Source organism: Rousettus aegyptiacus, unplaced genomic scaffold (genome assembly GCF_014176215.1).
Source record: "Rousettus aegyptiacus isolate mRouAeg1 unplaced genomic scaffold, mRouAeg1.p scaffold_m13_p_8, whole genome shotgun sequence".
In the NCBI taxonomy this organism is placed as follows: Eukaryota; Metazoa; Chordata; class Mammalia; order Chiroptera; family Pteropodidae; genus Rousettus; species Rousettus aegyptiacus.
The window spans coordinates 67,210,183-67,234,360 of NW_023416311.1; the positions used below are offsets into that span (position 1 = coordinate 67,210,183).

General features: G+C 36.1%; 1 protein-coding gene across 2 annotated transcripts in view; it reads right to left on the bottom strand.

Annotated features, from left to right (window-relative positions):
- SCAMP1 (secretory carrier membrane protein 1) overlaps window positions 1-23,130 on the bottom strand; it is an 89,378-nt gene extending 66,248 nt beyond the window's left edge. Inside the window, exons 1-2 of one of the 2 annotated variants that reach the window (XM_016118845.2) lie at window positions 22,957-23,128; window positions 642-719 (exon numbers count right to left, since the gene is read on the bottom strand). In XM_016118845.2, the coding sequence (XP_015974331.1) occupies window positions 642-719; window positions 22,957-23,013 (135 nt within the window). In that variant the 5' untranslated portion in view covers window positions 23,014-23,128. Of the gene's footprint in view, window positions 1-641; window positions 720-22,956 lie in introns of both variants that reach the window. The other variant, XM_016118846.2, reaches the window with a different exon arrangement.
- Window positions 23,131-24,178: the final 1,048 nt, after the last annotated feature.

Below are 24,178 nucleotides of genomic sequence, written 5' to 3' on the forward strand. Positions count from 1 at the left end.
GTACCCAACTACAAGAGATTAGGGTCCTAGTGGATAGTGTAATAAAGCTCCCCTGGTGCTTCTAATATGCATCCAGGATAGAGAACCCCTATTTACAAGGACTTTTTCCCTCATACTCCTGTTTATAATTCAAGACTAAATTTTGAAGAGAAGAATATGTTCCTAGGCTAGGTAAAGTTCTAGAGGTTCTAGTCTATTAAAGCAGAAGGCTGGTACTATTCAGAATATAACCTAATCCAAATGACAATCACACAAATATTCATGTACAGTTCTATACATAGGTCTCTCAGAGTAAGAAAACAACATCCCATATTACCATGAAGACAACATACATGCCAAAAAACACTTTCCTCTCCTATGTAAATTAACAAAGTAAGATTAACATATTAGAGGGATTATTAACAATTTAATTTGTGTGGCATAAATGAAAATTTGCAGTATTTCAGCGGGACCATCAAGGTAATTGGCAATTACTGATATTCCTTCCTATTTAAAAAAATAAACTTGCTAAATTCTAAATAAAACGCTAACCGTTCATTTTACATAACTTTAACGAACTAAAAGAAACCATAATTCACATACAGCTCCTATTTAAGTTCACTGTCAACATTTAAAAGTAGTCCGATTTTGAAGGGCCTTACTGTTCTAGAATCTGAGAACGGATTATATTCATCAAGTCCTGGTGGGGCAGTTCTTGTCACTTGTGTAACTGATGGGTCCTGGAACAGAATTCAAAAGAGAAAAAAATTACTTATCCTCTATTTACAAAGCGTTTGCTTTATCTGTACTTTTGGTCACCCAGCAAAGCTAACAGAGGAAAAGGAAGATTATTAGATTTACTCGGTCTCATTCCAACAAAGTTGAAATTTAAACCCACAGCCCTCTCACCCTCAAAGAAAAACAAATTAAAACTGGGTTAGATGCAAATCAACTGCTATATACACACTGAAAGTAGAGAAAGCAGACCACCTAATAGCTGTGGAATTGATTGCACAAGAGCATCTTAGCAAATCTTGGGTAAACCCACCATCCTTTCCTTTAGGCTCCACAAACAGTTCATGTTCACCTTTTTAATATCTTCGGTTTTCCTTACTGCAGATTTAAGTACCACATTATACATTAATGTCATGCAAAAGCAACATTTAGAGTATTTAAGATTAAGTACCTCTTACTTGTTTTATTCTACTCCAATATTTTTCCACATGATCTTAGACTGTCTCCCCTTTCCCAAGTATTGTCACCACACTATCTCAGCTTTTCCATTTAACTAAATCACAAAATCCTACTTATTCAATTTCTCTTGTGAAAATTAAAACAAAAAACAAAATAAACATCTCAACAAAAATCAACATGTGAAAAGTATTTGCAAATTGCAATGTAACCTTATTGGCCCTGATATCCCTAGTTTCAAACTTTGACATGCATCAGAATCAAATAAAACACAGATTGCTGTACCCCATCTCCAGGGTTTCTGATTCAATAGGTTTCAAGCAAGGCCTGGGAATCTGTATTTCTAACAAGTTCTCAGGTGATGCTGCTGCTGCTAGTCTGAGGACCAATGCTCTCTTGTCTATTCGGTACCTTCTCCAATTCAATTTCCTCAATAGTCATCAAAGTTATCTTTCAAAAATGAATAACTAACTTTGTCATCCCCTCCCCCGCAACTCCTATCATCTATCCCTACCCATTCCGGACTTTTTAAAGGGTCTCCACTAAATATAAGATAAAGTGCAAATTCCTCGAAATAAAAGGCTCTGACCATCTAGCCTAGTGCCTGCCTACCTTTCTAACCTCATCAACTTTCTCAGAACCACCTTTGCCTTGCCAGATCCTTCTGCCTTAACCAAATAAAACAAGCTACTGCATAAAGAACCTCTAACTCAGCAAAAATCAAGTAGTAAAGATATAAGCACAGCACAGACAAAAAATAAAGGCTCTAGGCTTGCTCAACAATAAAATGGGAAGGAATGAAATCACTATTTCCCAGGGTTCTCTCCCAAGTTTACTAAAAATATAAGGAGCAAAAATATGATCATGAGGGAATGTGTGTCACAAGAGGAAAATTAAGAAAATAAAAATATGAATATTTTAATAAAATTTTTCATCTTGGCATTGCTGTGGTTAACTTACTTTAGAATGGGTTTAAGGTCAACAAATGGAGACTAAGCAAGTTCAGATGGTCCAGCTGCAAAATCAATGCTCATCAAGCTGGGTGACCTGTGAGTCCTCAGACACCATATGTGGCATTCCTCTAGCAGGAATACTCTTCCAGACAGGGTCAGCCTAGTAATTGCCTCCTCTTCCTTAAAGACTTAATCCAAAGGCTACCTCATATGTTAACCAATGACCTCTATATCTTCCAGCTACTCAAGTCACTCCATCCCAGGATAAGTCCTCCCAGAGCTTGGCATTTATCTTGTTAGCATTTATTTTACTGAACCATGATGATCTTCACCCAAACCTTTTTCACAAGTTAAACTGTAACTTCTTTGAATACAAGAAATAGGTAAATAGGTCCTTTCAATTTAATCATGCATGCCTGGTTATGCTGTTTCTTGAGTGATTAATACCATCCCTGGGGCTGGGGGAAAAAAGCAAAGAGTAATATTTTAAGATAGTAGCAGCAGTAATAACCAAGAAGTCCTCCTTAAGAAATGAACATAAATATGATAATTAAAAAAGTGGAAGTGAAAAGATGTTTAATCTCACTAGAAAACTACTAGTTAAAACTACACTGATATAATTATTTATCAACAATCAAATCAGCAAAAATCCTAAAAATCTGACATACTCTATTGACAAAGTTGTAAGGAAAGAAGGATTCTCATACAATACTAACAGGACCAGAAACTGTTACAACCTCTATGGAGGGAAAGTTGTCAACAGCTACCAAAACTGCGTCTGCATTAATACTCTGCCCAAAATCTCACTTCCAGAAATGTATTCCAAGAGGTATACTGGCAAAATACTATTTGTAATAGCAAAAGAATGGAAGCAAACTAAATACCTATCAACAGAAGATGTCTGAATAAGCCACAGTACATCTACATGATGAAGTACTATGCAGCTGAGTATTATACGGTTTTAAAGGAGGTATATACACAGCCACGAAGTGAAAAAGAACAGTGTAAATAAGCCGTTACCTTTTATCCACGAAGGAAAATAAAAATCAAAGTGTTTGTGTTAACTTATATTTTAAAAAAGGAAAAATTACCCAAAGACTCATGATTACCTATAGGGAGAGGAAGAGAACAGTGAGAAGAGAGCATAGACTTGGAAGCTAGACTTCTAAATGTACCTTGTTTTATAGTGCTTCATTGGAACCATGAAAATGTTTTTCAAAATTATAGAAGAAAATTAATTCAAAAAGGAAAAAGGGAGGAGCCAAATGTAGATGCAGAAAGATGAATTCCGCTTAGCCAACATGCCATCAATGTTATTCTCTCAATGCTACGGAAGTACATTGAGTCTAATGAGTCCCAACTCTCATTTTATAAATATGCATATTCAATTACCAAGTGTCCTAAAATTCACATTACATTCTCTCTTTTTTTTTTTAATCCTAAATAAAAATAAAATAAATCCTATGTAAGGTATAACTTAATTCCGAAGAGACTCGGAATGAAATCATCCTTCCGATTTTCTACTTTTGACTACAATAACTAAAATATATTTGTTTCCTTCCAGATTTTAAAAAATTTTAATCCAGGCTGACAGTTAACTGGCACTTTGACAAAATCACTGTCTCAAGTGAAATAAGTTTGTATCTAGTTGGTCTGGAATTTCTTCTAATGTAGTATTAGGTGATGAAGCAACACAATATGTACAAGATATGTCAAGAATGATTTAGGAAGATAAAGAAATGACCTCTGAATTACCGCATAATTAACTTTTCAAGTCAGTTTTAATAAATATAGAGTTAAGGAAGCTGTGGTATCTAAACAGAGAAAACAAGAAAGCCAAATATTCATAAAGAATGATCTTTTAGTTCTTATTAAGTATCCAGCACTTATTTATATTATTTCCAATTCTCCCTAGGGGACAGTATTGTTTCGTTTTTTCAGAGAAAAAAGCTATGGCTTTAAAAAGGCCAAGAAAGTTCCTCAAGGTCAATCAGAATATGTCTGAAACAAAATATGAAGCCATGATTTTGCAATAACTATATATACTCTTTCCATAAAATATACTAAAGTTTACCACAATCACAACTTTACCAAGAAAACAGTGGTTGAGCTGAATGTTTATTAATGATTCCAAAACTTTCACAGGAAAATATTGTGCTTCCTGCTCAACATAATCAAGATGAAATTGTTTTATCTGATAACTTGGTTGCTCCTATGGCGGCAGTTCTCAAATTTAGCACACACTGGAATCACCTGAAGCACTGGTTAAAACCCAGACTGCTGAGCATCACTGTGAATGTACCCTGATGTCTTAGATGGTGCCTGAGAATATGCATTTTTAACAAGGAAAACATTCTGAGACAGTCTTATTTTATTGACTTAGAGGAATATGCTAGGCTTCTGTATATTATTAACATTCAAGAAGCAAGTAAAGACATTCTTTAGAATTTAAATATTTAGATCAGACTATGCACAAAGTTCTATCTTCATGTTATTTAATCCAAGGCTATTCTGCAAAGGCTTTAGTAAGCCACTTAACTTCACAGTCACAGTTTATTAAAAACCAAAATGCATTACAAAAAAAAAATTTTTTTTTAAGAGACTAAGTAAAAATTTTACATCTAGCATTAATTAGCTTTTTTATATCTTTAATCCAAGTTTCTTTACCAAACCCTCTAGGGTAGTGCACCTTCACTGTATGTCAGCTGATTTCCTCCACCATGCATTAAATTGGACATTACTCAATTGTTGCCACATATAACCTCGCAGGAAGATTCCAACTGGTAGAAAGTACTGTCACCTTCGGTTAGACATGATGAGATTAATTCAATAAACAATTCTGGTGGGAAATCAACCTTAGTCTCTTGCTTCTTATTCTCTGTATACATACCATCCTCAAGCCAAATAGTAATCTAATAACACAAAAGCCCACATGGATGATTGTGTACAACCATATACCCTACTAACTAACTACATCCGCTAACAATAGGTTGGAATTTCGAGATTTACACTCAAAACCTTGTATGTCTCAGGTACTTGTTGAGTAGTAGAAAGAGTATATGGTCTAGGAATTAGGAACTCTGGGTTCCTGAAAATGACTAGTCTGTGACCTTAGGCAAATCACCCAAACTCTTAATTTTCTCATCTCTAAAATAGGGGAAACATGATAAATGATGGTACCAATTATTTGCAGCTCTAAAATGTTATGCTATACATTCACTGTAAGTCTTTACTGTTAGAAAGCTCACTGCTTGTATCCAAATCTCAGTTCTACTAATGAAAAGCTGTAAGCTGAACAAAGTACTTCATATTTCGACATGACTCAGTTTCTTCATCAATAAAACGCATCATACAGCTCATGAACTACTACATGTAAGATACTTAATAAAGTTCCTGTATATGGAAAATACTCAGTGATAGCTGAGGCTGTTATCGTCATTACCAACGACAAGCTAAGGATGAAAAAAAGCCTCTCCATTTATGATTAACTGAGATATTAAGTAAGTATAGCAGATCTCACACAATGAAAAAGCCAATTAACACCCAGAGCCACCTTCTGAGGAAAGCAACCAGAAGCAGTTCTTTACTCAACCTTTGTGTCATGTGACCCTATTACCTTAGGTGAAAAAATGAGCGATTGGTATCTGTGCCAAAGCCAGTCATTTTTAGAAGTGAACACAAAAAAGCCTGGCAGACCCCAATAGAAGTGACTCTATATTGGATAATGACTACTCAATCCAATTAGATCCCATTTCTTGAGGTGCTTGAATATGAGACAAAGACTGATAGCGGCAGCAGAACCTGACACTAGACATAGCAGAGAGACAAACAGATGCTAAGTCGTAAGAAAGTGACCAGAAAAGGAAGCAGTAGGTACAGCATCTGAGGGGAATAGCAATTAGAGTTGCCAATAAGTCATCAAAGTGAAAACAGGGCCCACAGAGTCACTGCTATTCTAGTCAGTGAGGAATGACTGGGTGTATAGGAGTTCTCACACTGTCCTGCAGATCCTCAGAAGAGCCTCAGTGTGAAGCAAAAAGGAGGAAGTGAGTGGGCAAAAATAGGGAAAAGAAGGTTGACAAAGATCAACCCCCTAACCTTCACTTGAATCAAGTTTTATCTATTTTATATGTATTGATTTCACATTAAAACGGCTTCCACTGCTTGGCACAAGGGAGAAGAAAGAGGAACAATTTGTTAGCTCCCAGAGACTGTTGCATGACAATTGCAGAGACTGACTGTGTTGGGCTTCCTTTCCTCCCACAAGAATCCTTACAATAAACCTCCATCACCTGAGGTAACCTGAGCACGTCTTCATGCCTAAAACCGAAAGAGGTGAAATCGATATTCTTCACCAACGTTAACTGCCATTAACTACATTTAAATAAAATCTGCTGTAAGAAAGATTTTAGTAAGTATGAACATACTGCTCCCTAGTATACATACTGATCCCCAACACACTTACTGATCCAAAACTGTTAAATTACTGCTTAATTAAACTCTAGTTTCACCTTCTTTTTCTTCCCGTTCTGATTTTAATTTATCCTTTATGTTTCTTAGTGTTAGACAGTCCCTACACTTCAACTTAATAAAACCTAGTTGGAAAAAAACCTTTATTCATATTTAAATTTCATCTCTTCCCATATTTTCTCAGGATTACCCTATCGGTTATTCTTTTCTCTGCTCAACTGCTTCTTCGCAACAGGATACCTCACACCTACATTTCAAGTCTGTTATCTTTAAAATGCACACAAAGAAAAATGAAAACATTCCTTCAACCATACATCATGCTCAGGCTACTACCAACCCCCTCTCTCACCCTTCTTTCTGTCCACTTTTCCACCTTCCCCTCCCCTCCACCACTCCAGATCAAGCTGCTAGTATGCCTCACATGTAAACTGCACTAGCCTTCTTACTGGTCTCCTACCCATCTTCTGACCCTTTCCCCACAATCTATTCTTCATGATGAACCAGAATGAGCTTCTCAAAATACAGAACTACTTATGTCACACCTACAGATTTGATTGTGAGAAGAACAAGTGTATATCGTTTGTTTTGTGCTCTCAATAATCAAAGAGCATATTTTAGGCCTTTGAAATTTTATAAAAATTAGGGACTGGATGATGAATAACTGGTGAAATTTATGGGACAGGGATTACAAAGATGGATAAAGTCTCACCATCTACATAAGTGACTGCCAACGAATAAAGACAAACTTTAAACCAGCAGTAAATATTGACATTCTTTTATCACACACAGTTGACAGTGCAAAAGCTATCTACTGTTATAACACATTTTCTTCATCTAGACCTATGCTATATAATATGGTGGCAGCTAGCCATATGTAGCTCTTGAAATGTAACTAGTCAAAACTGAAACATGCTGAAAGTACAAAACACACCGTGTTCCTGATTTCAAAGATTTAGCACAAAACAATGTAAAGTATCTCAATTTTTATGTTGATTATGTGTTAGCAAGATTTTTCATTTGGGAAGTAAAATAAAATACATTGTTAAGTTTAATTTCACCTGGGTTTTTTTCATATGGCTACTAGAAAATCTTTAATTATATATATGGAACAAAGTATATTTCCACTGGACATTGCTGATCTAGGCATTACGATTTTTTTCAAGATTGGCTTCTAATTTCACTTTCAACCACTTGGGCAAATTTAATTGTGTTAGCAAAAAAAAAAACAAAAAATGCAGACTAAGCTAAATGTCCTCTAAGTTTTTCAAAAGTACAAAAGATGACAAGAGACTTGACCAGAAGGTTCCCAATCCAATGTTTTCATACAACATAGCTACAGACTTTCACCAAATTGTTTCACTTTCCTCACATTTTTTCACGATATCTGAAGACAATAATTTGAATATTAAAACATTCAGGAGAAAATGCCTATTTACAATTCTATCAAGGATGCCTATGGGAAATTGAAGAAGGCAAAAACAAAGACAGATTCAAAAAGAATTCACCTAGTTTAGCACTATACTGGAATCTTTATCTTGTGCAATCCTCAGAACAGCCCTATGACTTAGATTCTTCACTTAGAGTCTTTGACTTAGATCTTTTCCACTGCTTTAATCTTCAGAGAAATTTAAGAAATTTGCCCAAGTGACATGGTCAAAATTAAAATATAACTCCACAGACCAAGTTGTTAGAAGAAAATGTAATAAAGAATCCAAATCTATGGTTAAAACAGTATTTCCTCAAAAGAAAAAGGCTGAATTAAACACTGCACCCCTCCACAACACAAAATACCCTGCTCAATCCAATCAATATTATACACTAGACCAGGTAACTTGATTAAACAAGAGAAGACCCAAGCGCTAAGGGCTACGAGAGGCTCTGGTTTCAAAGAGTTAAAATTCTGTCCTACTCTATACTTCTCAGGGCTACTAAAATCATAAGAATTTAATAAATGCTGAGAATTTCACTTACCTAGAGAAGAACATTTTCCAAATGCCCCAATCATTAAAAAAAAAAAAAAAGGAACTTTGAGAAGCCATTAAAAATCTCAGCAACTCTAAAACATGTATTTTAACAAAACCTTTAAAACTCATTATAACAATACTTAATAATTATTAAGAATTACTCGTTAAGTTGTAATTTTGAAAAATTGATATTCACTTTTATTGCAAACATCATGAACATCTTACTCAAACCTAAGAGGCTCACAAACTAATTTTGATGGGCCCAAATATATCCTTAGTAAATTAGAAAATGAAGCAATCACACCCAAGCAGATTTATCTCACAAGTGCAACTTAAAAGCTAACAAAACATACCTTAAGTTACACTATTTGTCCATGTTAACACTAACACTAACTGCCAAAAAATAATTATTCCATTATCTATTACACTCTACATTCTAAAGAATTCTTTGGAAACAAAGCATAATTTCTGAATATAATTTGGGGAAAATTTCCTCCATGTAGTTAATGATCTATGTAAGGGACTTAAATAATATTGAAAGCAAGAAATTCTCGTTTCTTAGCTGACTATAAAAATGAAATTAAGAGGTCCAGTACTTTCTTTATTCTTTTATTTTGTCAGTAGCACTTTTACCAGCTGCTATGAGAAATCATCCACATAATCCTTATTAAAGCCATTACATGGAATGGTTTAGTATAAAGTTCTGTAGTTCTTGAATAAACTTGGAAATATTAACCTCTGTGTCCTAATTTCCCCAGTCACAAAATGAGGGAGGTGAACTATAATAATACATAAGCTTTCTGCACCTCAGACTCTCTATTTAGGGGAAAGGAGACTGCAGTAAGGACCAATTCCTCTTTTTCCTTTAAGACGGCTCACGCATCACCTTCTCAGGAAGTTTTTCTCCGGCAGTCTGAAAAATGTGCTGTTCTGTTTCTTTAGCATCAAAGCACTTACACGCATTATGTCTCCCAAATGAAATGTGGAATCTTTGACATCAAGGACTTCTCTTCTTTACCTTTGTATTCCTAGTGACTCTCAATGTCTAATTCACTTTCAGAGCTCCATATATGTTTAGTTAAATAAATAATACACTCTTGTTCCATCTTCAATAGTAATCTCTTGAAGACAACTGAGTCTGAAGTTAAGCTCTAATACGATCACAGCAATTACACAAAAAATTTATACATGGGATATAAAACTAAAAGCAACAAATGAACAGGACAAACAAACAAACAGAAACTTACGGACATGGACAATGGACTAGTGGTTAACCAGAGGTGAGGAGGGGGAAGAGGGAGGTAGACAGGGGGAAATATATAAATGAATGAATGAATGAATGAATGAATGAATAAAAATGTTAAGTAACTACAAAGACCTTATTAAACTGGCAAACTGTCCAGTTGAAAAATAATGGTTGATAAAGGCTGAGAATATGCTTTGCTTGTTTCTCAAATTATTCCACTTGATCCAAAGTCAAATTAATCATCTAACCAAACCAATAGAAATTAGCTCATAGACAAAAGAAGTAGATGGTTCTGCAATTCCAAACTGCACACTGTATTATGTGGCACCATATTTGAGCTACATGAACTACAGGAAAGCCAGTCAAAAAAAAGATAATATGCATAAAGGTAGAGCAGTGGCAAGAAACCAAATTACTTCTTAAAGCAATCAATAGGATAAAGAATTGAACATTTAGATAGTACCAAAATGTCTTGCATCTATAATAAATCCTAGTATTTTAAAAATAAAGTAACTTTATATAAACAACCAGTATCTATGACCATATACAAAAATTAATTCAAAATGAATCAAAGCTCTAAATGTATGCACTAAAACTATTAAAACTCTTAAAAGAAAACAGTAAATCTTCATGACCTTGGATTAGGCAACAGCTTCTTAAATATGACAGCAAAAGCACAGGAAAATAATTGGATTTCATCAAAATTAAACTTTCTTGCTATAAGTATGCCATCAAGAAATTAATGACAACCCACAGAATTGGAGAAAAATTTTGCAAATGTATAACTGATAAGTGACTTGTACCTGGAATATATAAAGAACTCTAAGTCAATAATAAAAAGACATAACACAATTTAAAATGGGCAAAGGATTTGAATAGACATTTCTCTAAAGAAATTATACAAACGGCCAGTAAGACATACATGAAAAGATGTTGAATATCATTAGCCATCAGGGAAATGCAAATCAAAACTATAATGAGATACCACCTCACACCTACTAGAGTAGTTATAATCAAAAAGTCAAACAAGTATTGGCAAGGATATAAAAAAACTAGAATTCTCATACTGTGCTGATGGGAATGTAAAATGGTACAGCTGTTTTTGGAAAACAGTTTAGCAGTTACCATATGACCTAGCAATTCCACTCCTAGGTATTCAGCCAAGAGAATGAAGGCATATGTTCGCACAAAAACTTATATACTAACATTCATAGCAGCATTATTGCTAACAGCCAAAAAAGTGGAAATAACTCAAATTTATATAACTGATAAATGGAAAAATAAAATGTAGTATTTCCATGCACTAGAATATTATTTGGCAATAAAAAGAAATGTAGTCCTGATACATGTTACAATACGGATGAACCTTGAATACATCATGCTATGTGAAAGCTGCCAATCATAAAAGACCATATACTGTGTGATTCTATTTATATGAAATGTCCAAAAAGGATGTTAGTGGCTGCCTAGGGCTAGAGGAGTTAGGAGGAAATGGAGAATGACTGCTAAAGGATATGAAGTTTCTTTTTGGAGTGATGAAAATGTTATGAAATTGATAGTAGCAATGATTATGACTGTGGATACACCTACTAAAACCCACTTAATCATATCCTTTAAATGGGTGAACTGTATGGTATATGAATTACATCTCAAAGTTATTTAAAGAAAAGATAATCAGATGTAATATTTCTTGGTATAAATGTTGCCAATCAGCTATAAATCCACATCTTCAAAATCTAAATACCAAATCACTCACTGTCCTTATTAAATAAAGAGAAATGCTCACTAGGAAAAAAGTAAGGAGGAATGAGGTAGGGGGATTAGCAATCCAGGACTACATTGACACTTGAGTTTGAATACCTGCAAATTGGATACTTTAACATCCTATAATACTAAACCACCAAAATTTCTTCTGAAAATTTGAGAAACTGGGTAACAGAACCAGGTGCCCCAAAATTAATGCACTTAATTAAGTCTACAGACATGAAAAAGGTTGACCATGTAGAACAGGAAAATATTTGGTCATATGTCTGTTCACCTTTGACCATTAACGAGCCACTGAACTGACGTCCTAGGGATGGAAGAATAGGGTCCGCTCACATAAATTTCTCTTATTTTTAGTAAATGGTCAAGAGATTTTTGCAAAAAAAAAAATAAAATTGTTTTATCATACCTAGTCGTTCGCCACCAAAATTAATTAATGGGTGTTGTCATTCTTCTTTAATGTATTAAATACTAAAATACCAAAACAATTACCACTAAATGTGAGAGATTTGTGAAATTTTAGAAGATCTTAATGTTTCGGTCATATTATAGGCACTCAATGTTTAAATGTAGTTTTTCCACTTGAGAATAAACATATAGTTCATAGAATATTAGAATTATGGCTAAATAACCTCCACTTGTTAACTCGTTGGTTAGGCTCCCCAGGCCAGTGCTCAAATCGCAACACCACCAAATCCACACTCTATTTACAAGGACACATCTGTGGGGGGAAATGTTCAGAATTCCAGTTTTAAGACCAGGGATTCATTTCCTGCTAGCATCCCATGATTTCGAAAAGTAATCCTAACTTTAAAAACTGTTAAACTCAAATATAATTTAAAAAAAACACTACGTCTTTTTAAAAAATCACCAACATTAAAAAATTCAGTGTATGACTTTCCGACATTTAAATAAAACTTATATCACAAGGTGATTTGTCATAAAAATAAAATGAGCTCTCATTATTACCCTCAGTGCAAGTTGTGATATATAATAGCTTCGAAAATCTTAAGCTTTGTAAGACAACCAGTAATTTGCGTTTTGTTTTTGTTACTATTTCTGTTAATACCAAAAGTTTAAAAGTTAATAAAAATTAGAGTCTGCCTTAGGAAATACAGGCAATTGAGGGATGAAATAAAGGAAGAGAATAAATAATCACATGTTGCAACCAAAAAATCTCGCACCATTATTTATTTCCTTTATCTGTTATTTTAAGAGCTTCTCATCTTTGTCTTGATTCAAAAGAAAAACTCCTGGAACTAAAAGAAATGTTAAAAAACAACAACAACAACAAAAAACACAACTAAATACTGAAGGCAGAAAAATTAATTAACCTGCCTAAGGTCACCTAGCTAGGAGGTAGAGAAGCAAACCCTAGGTGGCCTGGTTCCTTTTATCTACTCCCCTGTACTGACAGAAGACAAACCTCTGCAAACTTCATTTATTCCTTCTCCTAATCCCCTTAACACCAGGCTAAGAACACAGAAATGTTTGTCAGCAATATATACAATTCACAGAACATTTTCTTGGTGAACTCAACTCTGGTGAAGTTCCCCTGAGATTCAAATATAAACATTTCTATTTTTTAAAAAAGAAAAACTTTTAATTAAATAGAAAAAGCACGTAATTCATTTCTTTTTAGTTCAGGGATTATGTTAATGCATTTTTACAATATGCTACTTACTTGCAAGCAATTCACTTAAATTTATGACTGAGATGCCATTTTATTTATAGCTAGGTCATAAAGAAAACCACAAGACTAAGTCAACCTAAAACAAGCATCAGCAGTTCTAGAAAAATTGCTAAATGGTGGTAAAATTACACTAGTCGACCAGCCCCTGGTCATGTCTGGCCAATATTCCTAATTGCTTTTTTCCTATCACTTCCCACTTTCATTTCTCACCACTCTTCATTTATATTCTAAATCACCATGTGAGGATTCTAACCACCATTATAGGACTTCCACTGGTAAAATGGCTGCCAACGGCATGTATACAAGTCTAGCATTTCTTATTTCTCTTGGAGAAAGTGGAAACTTCTAGTATTTGTATACATAATTTTTCTACAATATGCATTATTTTTACTGTGATTAAAAAAAAAACAAAAACCTTTAATAGCTACATATACTAAGTCTCTTGCATTCAAAAGTCTGATTTTTCTTCTATTAACAAATTAAAATTATTAGTGTATAACTATCACAAATTCCTTCCTCCTAGTCTGATGTCACCAATACTCAACATTTGATCTCGCAATACTCAAAATGCACACTTTATAATATACACTTATTTCCTTCCTTTATTAAAGAAGTTCCAACATTTTTGTATACATGCAAAAAATTTTCAGTAAGTCATTTATATTTTTTAAAATAAATGAAACTTTCTTTTAAGGAAAAGGATTAAGTTGGTGATATTCACAGTGTGTTCAAAATTACATTCTAAAAATAAGTGTAAATCCCATTATTATGCTACTTAAAAAAGTCTTGAAGCAAGCAGAGATTTAGAAGTAGACGCAATACTAGCTCTGGCAATTTTGAAAGCTGGGCAAGCTAATATATACCCTAGGGATAATCATCAGGTATTTGGAGTCATTCTGCATGAAATACAAAGGGCTTTTTAGATAAAATATCCATTTATTTTTCAAGAAACAGATTAAGAAAGAGTACAGAGATTTTCGACAAGGGTGCCACAATCATTCAAGGGGAAAGAACAGTCTGTTCAACAAATGGTGTTAGAACAATTGGATATCTGCATACAAAAGGATGAAGTTCAGGGTTCCAGTCAAGATGGCAGAGTAGGTAAACGCTGTGCTTGCCACCTCTCACAACTACATCAAAATGACAACTACAGAACAGCCAACACTGAGAATAGCCTGAATTCTAGCTGACAGAAGTCCTATAATTAAAAGGATATACAAAAGAAGCGACATCAAAACTGTTACTTAAACACTCTTCATAGAGAAGTAGAGTAAGATACATCAATATATTAAAAGCATGAGAGTTAAGGCATCAAAAAGCATATTCATTTCTGGTTCTTAACAACGCATCAAAAAAAGACTATGAAATTCTCAGGCAAAATGTTTCCAAAAGTTATAAAAACTGACTGGTTAATTTGTTTTAATTGTATTTTGAGAGGTATAATTCGTATTTTAATTTTGGAAGTATGATCTTTTTAATTTGCCTTATATTGAAAAATGAACTTTCCAACAATTAAAAACATCTCCTGTAAATGGAGAATGCTGAAGTGCTTCATTAACTCAGGAGGAGCACCCTGACAACCTCCCACCATCCTGCATGACCCCTGTAAATAATGCATGAATATGCTATTCTAAAATGCATTAGACATTTCCTTGTGTTTCAATATAAGGGGGAAATTTTACTTCACTAAAAATAAAGCTTATGTTGAAATAAAAAAAATGAAGTTCAACCTTCATACCATAAACAAAAATTAACTCGAAATTAATCATAAACCTAAGTGTAAGTGCTAAAACTATAAAACTCTTGAAAAAAAAATGGACTAAATCTTCATTATCTCAGATTTCGCAAAGGATCCTTAGATATAATATAAAATTATAAGACACAAATGTAGATAATTTGGACTTAATCAAAATTAAAATTTCTGTGTTTCAAAAGACATTAATGGAAAGTAAAAAGACAACTGATGACTAGAAGAAAATATTTGTAAATTATATACCTGGACGAAAGACTTGTACTCAGAATATATAAAAATCTCTTACAACGCAATAAAAAAAAAAATCCCAATTTAAAAATAGTCAAAGAACCTGAGTAGATACTTCTCCAAAGAAGATATGCGAAAGGGCAATAAGCACATAAAAATATATTCCATATCAGATAGCCATCAAGAGAATGCAGATCAAAACCCAATGAGATACTTTGCACCCACTACTATGGCTAGAATCAAGAACACATAATAACAAATGTTAACAAGGCTGTAGAGCAAGTAGAACCCTCATATACCATAGGCAAGAATATAAAACGGTACAGACAATTTGGAAAAGTCTAACAGCTCCTCAAATGACTCAACATAGTTACCATATGACCCACTCCTATGTATATACCCAAGAGGACTTAAAATTAAGTGTTCAAACAAAAACCTGTACACAACTATATATAGCAGCATTATTCATAATAGTCAAAAGGTAGAAACAACCCAAATGTCCATCAATTGATGACCTGGCATTAATTCTTAAAAGCACTCCAAGTCAAATACTGAGATTATTGGATTGCTCTCTGTGTACAGGTCACAAAGACTTATTGTGGCAGTTCTTGCACAGAGAAGGGGAAGAGGACTCCACAATGGTCTACCAAGTAAAGTCAGAAGCTATAGGACATTACAGGCTGCCTCGGTAGGAACAAATAAAACGGAATAAATGTGGTTAAGGCTTGGTACAAAGTCAAATCCATCCAATCTCCACAGCATCTTTTATTTCCCACACCTATTAAAAATGAGAAATTTTCTCCCTTGTGATTTAAAAACATTCCATAGTGTTTGGATTTGCATTACTGTCAGCAAAAACTAAATACAGGTTTAATTCTGTTATGGTCTTGGCAAGAAATGTTACTTCTTATTTACCTTTTGGCAATTCTGATTGAAAGAAAAGACTCAGATCACCTCAAATGCTGGGAAAGAGTATTTCAAAGACACAAATACATATGTCAGGTTTCACAGAGACTAGAATTCTTTAAGACATGGCAACATCTCTTATAGTTCAACAGCAGCTCTGATAACAGACAGGAATTCTAAAAAATAACCCTCTGAAGCCCAGGCCACATAATTCCAACTCAATGTTTTGTGATTAAGGTAATTTAGCTGTCCTCATGTCTTTCCATGGTCATTTGCACTACAACTACCTGATGTTCTCTCTGCGTTTTTAGTTCACTTTCCTGAGAAAGATGGTGCAGTTAACTATCTGTTCCTGTTAGTGCAAAATTTTTGGACTAAGCAATCATATGTGCTCCTGATCAGCTCAGAGACTGGCTTCTCTTGGGCCAGGTACCTTTGGTAAAATCAGTTAGCTGAGGCCAGGGTGACAAGGGTCACACAACGAAGGACACAATCACCTCTGTGTAAGCAAGCACTTAGGGCTGCTCCCTCAGCAGAAGCTGAGGCTCAGAGCATAGCAGGCCCCTAGAACACACAAAGCCGCCTCTCTAGCTGAGATGATCAGACTCAATGACAATATCCAATAGATCAAAAGATGAGAGAGTTTATGCAGACAATAAGGTTCATAGAGGTACAAAAATATAACAATTACACAGAGTTTCAAAGTAGAAAAAAACTTGAGACAAAAATCTCTACTTCAGCATCTCTAATAGGTCATCCAAATTCTGCTTAAATTCCTTCAAGTGCTGGGGAACTCCATACCAAAAAAAGCATTGTCAAGCTATTCTAATAAATGTTTTTAAATCTTTGTTTGCAAAAAAAAAAAAAAAAAAATCTATCTTCATGTAAACTGCCAATTAGCCTTAGATTTTTTTCTTCTCTGAAGCCATTACAGTTTTATTCACTCGACCAACTAAAAATCCTTCAAATATCTGAGTATCTCATACTTCCATTTAGGCTTCGATAGACAAAACCCAGAGTAATTTAAACTTTTTCTTCTTAAGACTTGATTCCAGACCCATGACTATTCTGACTTCTCCTATGGACACATCCTACTTTGTTCAAACCACTCTTTAAATATTAACTTGGAACTGAAGACAATACCCATGGGGTAGACAAGAACAGAATATTGTAGATTCATTTTTAGCAACTAGTCACTAATTTCATTAATCCAATATATATTTTTCAGGAACTATGTCACACTGGTGATTCATATTAAAACCATATCCAATGAGTTACCTGAATCTACATTCAGCACTACTAAATATTAATTGTATTCTAAAAAACCTTTTTTGGGGGGGTACTATCAGCAGAAGAACTTCCAAATTTTCTTACAATCACCATCATGTCAATTATGATTATTGTTAAAATCATGGGACCAAAATAAAACCATGTTCAAATACTAGCTGTCATGTAGCACTTGCAAGAGGTACCCCACCCACACTAGCAGCCTCCCCGTATACCTGCCTGAGAGCTTTCACTAGCCAAAGGACAAAAGGTTTTCTAAATATCTTAAGAGTGTTGACGCATACCACTTGACACTCTACCCTACATAAAGAATACTATCTCAAAAAAAAAAAAAAAATTATGGATGTGTTTTAAGGTATAGTTTGAACCATGACAAAACAAACAAGAAACTGTTATGTTATACCAGCTTGAACTAAAAGGAATAGAGACACTTCAATATGAAGAGAGGCTCTGGGCTCCCAACTTTGAATGGGTAGGAAGTAGACCAAAAATGCTACGTGGCTGTAAACAGAGGTCATTTCTTACAGAGAAAAAGGACTTCTCAAAAGGTGAAGACAAGAGCAGAAGAAAGTAATAGATTAGGGAAAGATTTCCAGGTAGAACTGGGACCTAATCAAGGAACACACATTGCTCCCAAAGTAGGGGACCTTGACAATATAAGCCTGGCTGGATTTCGGACCTGCTATAGACCAACAATTGCTACATGACTTCCACTTCTCCCCTATCTGAATGGGAGCATGTATTGAGGTTATCCTGTACCAGTCTCACCATTTGATGCTAGGTGTATCTTTTCAGTTGCAAGGTCTTTATCTAAAGACACATTTCCTCCCATCAAAGAGTGGAATCTAATCCTTTCCACTCCTTTTTTTGAATCTGAGCTGGCTTTGTGGCTAGTTTTGACTAACAATGTAGCAGAAGTAAAATGAATCAAGAAAGCTTGCAGCTTTGCTCTTGCCCTCTTGGAACACTGCTGCCGCTATATAATATGCCAGGGTATTACTAGTAGAGGGAGCACCTGAAAGGGAACCAATTGCTGCCCCCACCAACAGCCCCAGGTAATTGCCAGATACCTGAGTAACATCGTAAACCATGCAGCCCCAGTCAAGCTGCCAGCTGATTGAAGCCACATGAGTGACTCCAGCAATAGCATTCAAAACCAAACTGTACAGCTAAGTCTAGGTCAAATAACAGAACAGTAAGCAAATAATTACTGTCTTAAGCCACTACATTTTGTGATTGTTATACAGCAATAGATAACTGAGATAGTGGTAAATAATGATGTATCTTAATTTGATGAAATATAATCAGCAGCTCAATACATGCTTTTTCAAAATATCAATCTAAGTAAAAAAGTGGGAACTCATGTAGTCGACATGCATGTAAAACACCATAGACCATAAACTACTATCGCTATGTCCAGATTAATGTTGAAAGATAAAGTTTGAAAAATTAAACTATAACAGAAAAAAAATCCTCGAAATTCTTTCTTAGTACTATTCAATCTCCAATCTTAAATGTTAAATGGATAAGGAAAGAGCGACACCAACGAACAGTACGTGAAAACAAAATGGATAAATAACATCCTTAAATTATGCGTCACTTTTTAATGACAATATTTTCAATTTTCAACTTCAACTGAACTCCTAGGATACCACCAAAATTACTTTAACTTAAAAGATAACACAATGAAAATGCTGAGTTGTAGGCCATTTTTAAAAGATGATCTAGAGAATTTTTGAGGCCAAAACAAAATGGAGTTCTTTAATTAGAGAGGAAGCACATGCAATGAGAAAGCATTATAATTCAGACAACCTGGATCTAGTCTAGTAGACTGACTTACGGCAAACCACTTAATTATTTTTGGCCATGATTCCTCAACCATGACCTGCCAAAAAGCTACTACTAGCACTCTAGAAGATTCAAGAGGAACATGAACTTCACCAAACTAATAAGCTAAGAATAATACAGCTATCTATAATTAAATAAAATTTCTTGAATTACTATTAATACTACTTTTTAAAAACTAGTTAAAACCACCATGCATTGAGCACTTGTTAGATGCTAAATGTATGTTCATCTAATCCTATTAATAATCCTATGGAGAAGACACCATTATCCTATTTTACAGAATAGCAAACTGAGGTTTAGAGATGGTATATAACTATCCAAGGTCTCACGACTGATTAGTGACAAAGCCAGGATAAAATGCAGGGTTTGTTTGGGTTTTTTTTTAAACTCTTGAGCCAAAACTTTTAAATATCACCCTCTGCTATCTCCTCATGAAAGCCTCAAGTCCAGGTTCCAAATATAAAACAAGAATTTTGGTGTCAGAAATACAACCAAACACAGTGTCATAAGCAGTGAACTAGGAATCAGATCTAAGTTCTAATGTCAATTCTATACTACCGATACCTAGATCTAAGACAATCAATGAGCAAGTTAGCAACACAAGTCAAACGGTTTTTAATCAAGAAGAAATAAGGATGGTTGTCAAATGCAAAATATATCTCTGGGATTTTTTTCAACCGCAGAATGAGATATGACTAAATACATTTTAAGATTTTTCTTTTCCAGCTTTGAAAATTTGATTCTATTTTTAAAATTACATTAAATGTCATTTCCAAAATGAATTTTCTAATCCATTTAATTAGCAAATTACATTAGAGCATATCAGAAGGCATGAAGATTTTCTGACCACTTATTGTTCCCTCCTTGGAACAAGCTGTATTCATTCCACACACTCTTAAGTGACGTACAGAGCCTTTATTACTGATTTCTGCTGGATATTAAACTCTCTTTTACTTCACTTTCCAAGCATGTTTATCTCCATATTAAGCTAATATCCTTAAGGATAGATTGTTCTTCAATATCTGTTGAATGAATAACTGAACAGAAGAACAGAGGACAAAGAGTAATTATTTAATTAATACGTGTTGACTATGTAGAAAATATTTTCCTCTCTAGCTTTAAAACTACTTTATAACAAGTCAAGAGTGGATTATCAAATGTCCGTACAATAATAATCTATTTTCTTTCAGATTACTACACATTTTCAGTTATTCCAAGTTTTTTAATGCCCAGTGAAAACTATTCAAATGCCATAAACTCATTCACTGAACTTACCAGAACCACTAGAATACAACAGGAGCTCAAAAAATGAATTGAATCTAGCAAATAACTTTACAACAGCTAACAAAATCAAGTAAACCATTGCGGTCACATTATGTAAAGATTTTATCCTCAGAAATCATTTCCATGACATGACTTAAATGAAGATGCTAGCAAAAATGTTCCTAACATAAAAGTGAAAGAAACGTTGAAAAACTGCAAAAAAAATCAAATAGTTTTTAATCAAGAAGAAATTTGGTGGTTGCCAAATTGTGAAATATCATATATTTTGAAAATATAAACTTTATTTCCTAATATTAAAAATAAAAACATATTTGAAAAGAAAAATGATAACACAAAGATGAATCTAGGAACTTTTTACATTTAAGTAGAGAGGGCCAGAAATGCTATTTCAAAAATTGCATTTACGCAGAAGACAAAAGTAGAAAAGAATAATATGCTATAAATGTAAAGCTTTACATTTGAGAGGAAGGGCAGCTGGACACAAATGGAAAGATAAAGGGTCGGATACGCAGTGCTGTGACAGTCACCAAAAACAGGGAAATACCAAAAACAGAAATATGTGTACAATAAAGTCTTCTATAGGCCTAAATTACCTATCCCTTGAAATATTTCATGAACTTGAATAATCATTATCCTCTGAGTACATCCATTTATGAAGAACAAAGGTTTATACTTTTATGCCACAATGAATGAATGTTTAAAATTACTTTTGGGTTTAGAATTACTACAGCAACCTTATGTATGGCAGAAGAGAAAAGTGTCACGGCAACATTAGATGTCACAAAAGAGCAGTCTGGGCTAAGAAAACAATGTTAACACTAATAAGAGAACCAGCTACATAAAATGAGCCACGAAATGGAATGACTAAATAGAATAGCCAAACTGTCAGATGCTAAATAAACAGCATCAATTATCTGAACTAGAGAAAGCTAATAGGTTCTCAATGTTATACATTTAAAATATTTTAAAGTAACATCCATTTGGCAAGTTATCAAATATAATTTAAGAATAATCTGATTTTCCATAACATGAAATGATGGAATTCTAAATACCAAACTTCTGGGGGAGGGGAGGATTCTCCTTTAAGTGCAACCATATCATCTGTAAAAACCTGGGCCAGGCCAGTTACATAGAATTTTCCTAAGTGACATCAGAGGTAAAAGAATAGTGACTGGGTCTACTCTACATTTATAAAATTGTCAATAATAACTAGGATTATTTAACATAATCTTCTGTGAAATTATTAGGCTAATAATTACAACAGGGATAATTTTCCTCTTCTAGGATTAATAAGAGATAAAACCAGGAGCAAAAAGAGATGTAAACTCAACAAGCCAGAAGTGATACTTGTGTGACAAATTAAAATTGCTATTTTGTGACTACAAATTAAACTTACTATGCACATAACCAGGGGAAATTGACAAACAACTAACTTCAACCATTTTGAAACAACTTTCACGTGCTAAGCAGCTGCACTCATTAAGAAGCATGGAGTACTTTTAAAGAGATATTTATTATATGTTTAGCTAACCTAAGCGCAGATAATGAACTTCTCATTCTCCTTCCCATGCCCGCTCCTTCCTATGCCAAGCCCTTCTGAAGCTGGGGTTGATAAGGCAGGATCCAAAAGGGAAAAAAGCTCAGGAAGGAAATGGTATCCTCATATAGCCCAGAGAACCAGCGACCCAACAGGAGCTTGGAAAATATCCCATCGTTTACCCACTAAGAGCAGTTAAGTAGGAAGGTGCACTGTTCTTTTCCAGGTGTGCTTATTTTCAACTTTGGTCTTAGAACCTCAACCTTAAGGCAAAGGTAGGGAGGGGGATGGCAGCGCCACTGGTGGTATCTGGGCGTAACACAAGTTTAACAAATAAAAACAACCTTTTCTTTAATTGGAGCGTATTCGGTGCCCTCACCTCTCCACCACACCTCTGCCTTCACCCCTTGCGGCCCTTCCCTGCCGCCTCAGGTCCCCATGACAACCCCTCCCGAGGGCGAGCCCCCATCACCACCTCCCGGTCCCGGCCAGGCCGGCTGCACTTGCCTGGCAGGTGACAACTCCATCTGCCCAGGACTCTCTCTCTCCCCATTCCCGAGAAGCCGGCCAGGGATCCTCCTGGCGCGCGGGCCCGCTCCCTCGTCAGACCCTCGTCAGTCGGGGACGTGGGGAGGGGCGGCCGGACACAGAGCCGAAGAGGTTCCGCTCCGACCCCCAAGCGAGTGACGCGGGGCCTGGAGCGCGACCTGCAGAAGGGGTGCTGCGGCACCGAGCCCCCGGCTAGGCTACCGAGAGAAGCCAAGGGGCAGGCACAGTGAGCGCAAAGGAACTTGTCTGTTTTCATAAACAACGACGCGTCGCGGCGGCGGGGGATGCTGGGGACAACGCTCACCTTGAAAGGGTTGTTGAGATCCGGGTCGGCAAACGGGTTACTGTCGAAATCCGACATCTCTGTTGCGCTTGGCGTCACCCAGCCGACCCAGGCGCAGAAAGGGAGACGAGGCGAGGCCGCCGCCCCCCTGCGCGCTCACGTCGCCGCCGCCGCTGCCGCCGAGCAGATCCGGGTGCAGCTCGCCGGGCCACCCAGCCGGCCGCGCCACTGAGCATGCCCGGTGCGCCGGGCTGCCGGCCGGCAGCGCTGCTCCCGTTCGTCGTTCGTTCCTCTGGCCCTGGATCCAGCACTCCGGACTTTGACTACGACCAAACAGGGACTAAGGGCGGAGGGAGCCGGGAGCGGAGAACGGCGTGATTAGTCCTACGTCCTACGAGCCAGACAGATTCCGCATCTTGACCAGCAGCGCGTCAGTGTGGACTTAATGGTATTACCAGCGATTTAAAGTTCGCTCCTGTGGTCGAATATGACTTGGGGAAGAGGTGGTATTTTGTGGGCAAGAAAGAACCCCACTACCATCACTACTCCAGGTTTGGAAGGCAGCCTGGAATGCAGGATGCACACCTGGGGAGGGAGTGGCTATTTGACCACGCTTCCGGCACCGGTGGGGGGGAGGGGACGGTTCGGGGAACCAAGATGCTCCGCTCGAGTAGCGCAAGATAACGTCCGGAGGAGGCACAGCCCTGACTGACAAATTTGCACACCTTTGACCCCCACCTGGGATTCCCTGGCTCTCGTCTTCCGGTCCCTCCGACTCTAGGTTGCTGCCAAATCACGGAAACCAGCTTCAGAGCTACCGATCCTGACTCGCTCCGCGGAGGTTTGGGAAAGAGATAAGATTCAGTACCAGGGTCCAGCCCCTGATCCCATCCTCCGGAATCTGCAAAATGGCTACTTCTCTGGAAACGATGGTGGGCACAAGTCCAGAGATTAAGTTAATATTAGTGGACGACGAAAAGATTCAGTTTTTGTTTACTTTCCAGCATTTGGGTGCAAAATATACACCCCTGATTTTTCTCCAATTCACTCCCCAGCGCCAGGGATGAGAATACTGAAAAATGGATATGCATTAGGAATTTATTGTACCATTTGTTGCCTCACCCCTGAACTGAGGGCATCTCTCTTCCATTTTCACCTTTTGCTCTAAGAAAAAGCACTTAGCAGATGACGCTACAAAGAGCCAGGAGTATTTTCACTTGGTAGGTGACTAAGAATTGGAAGG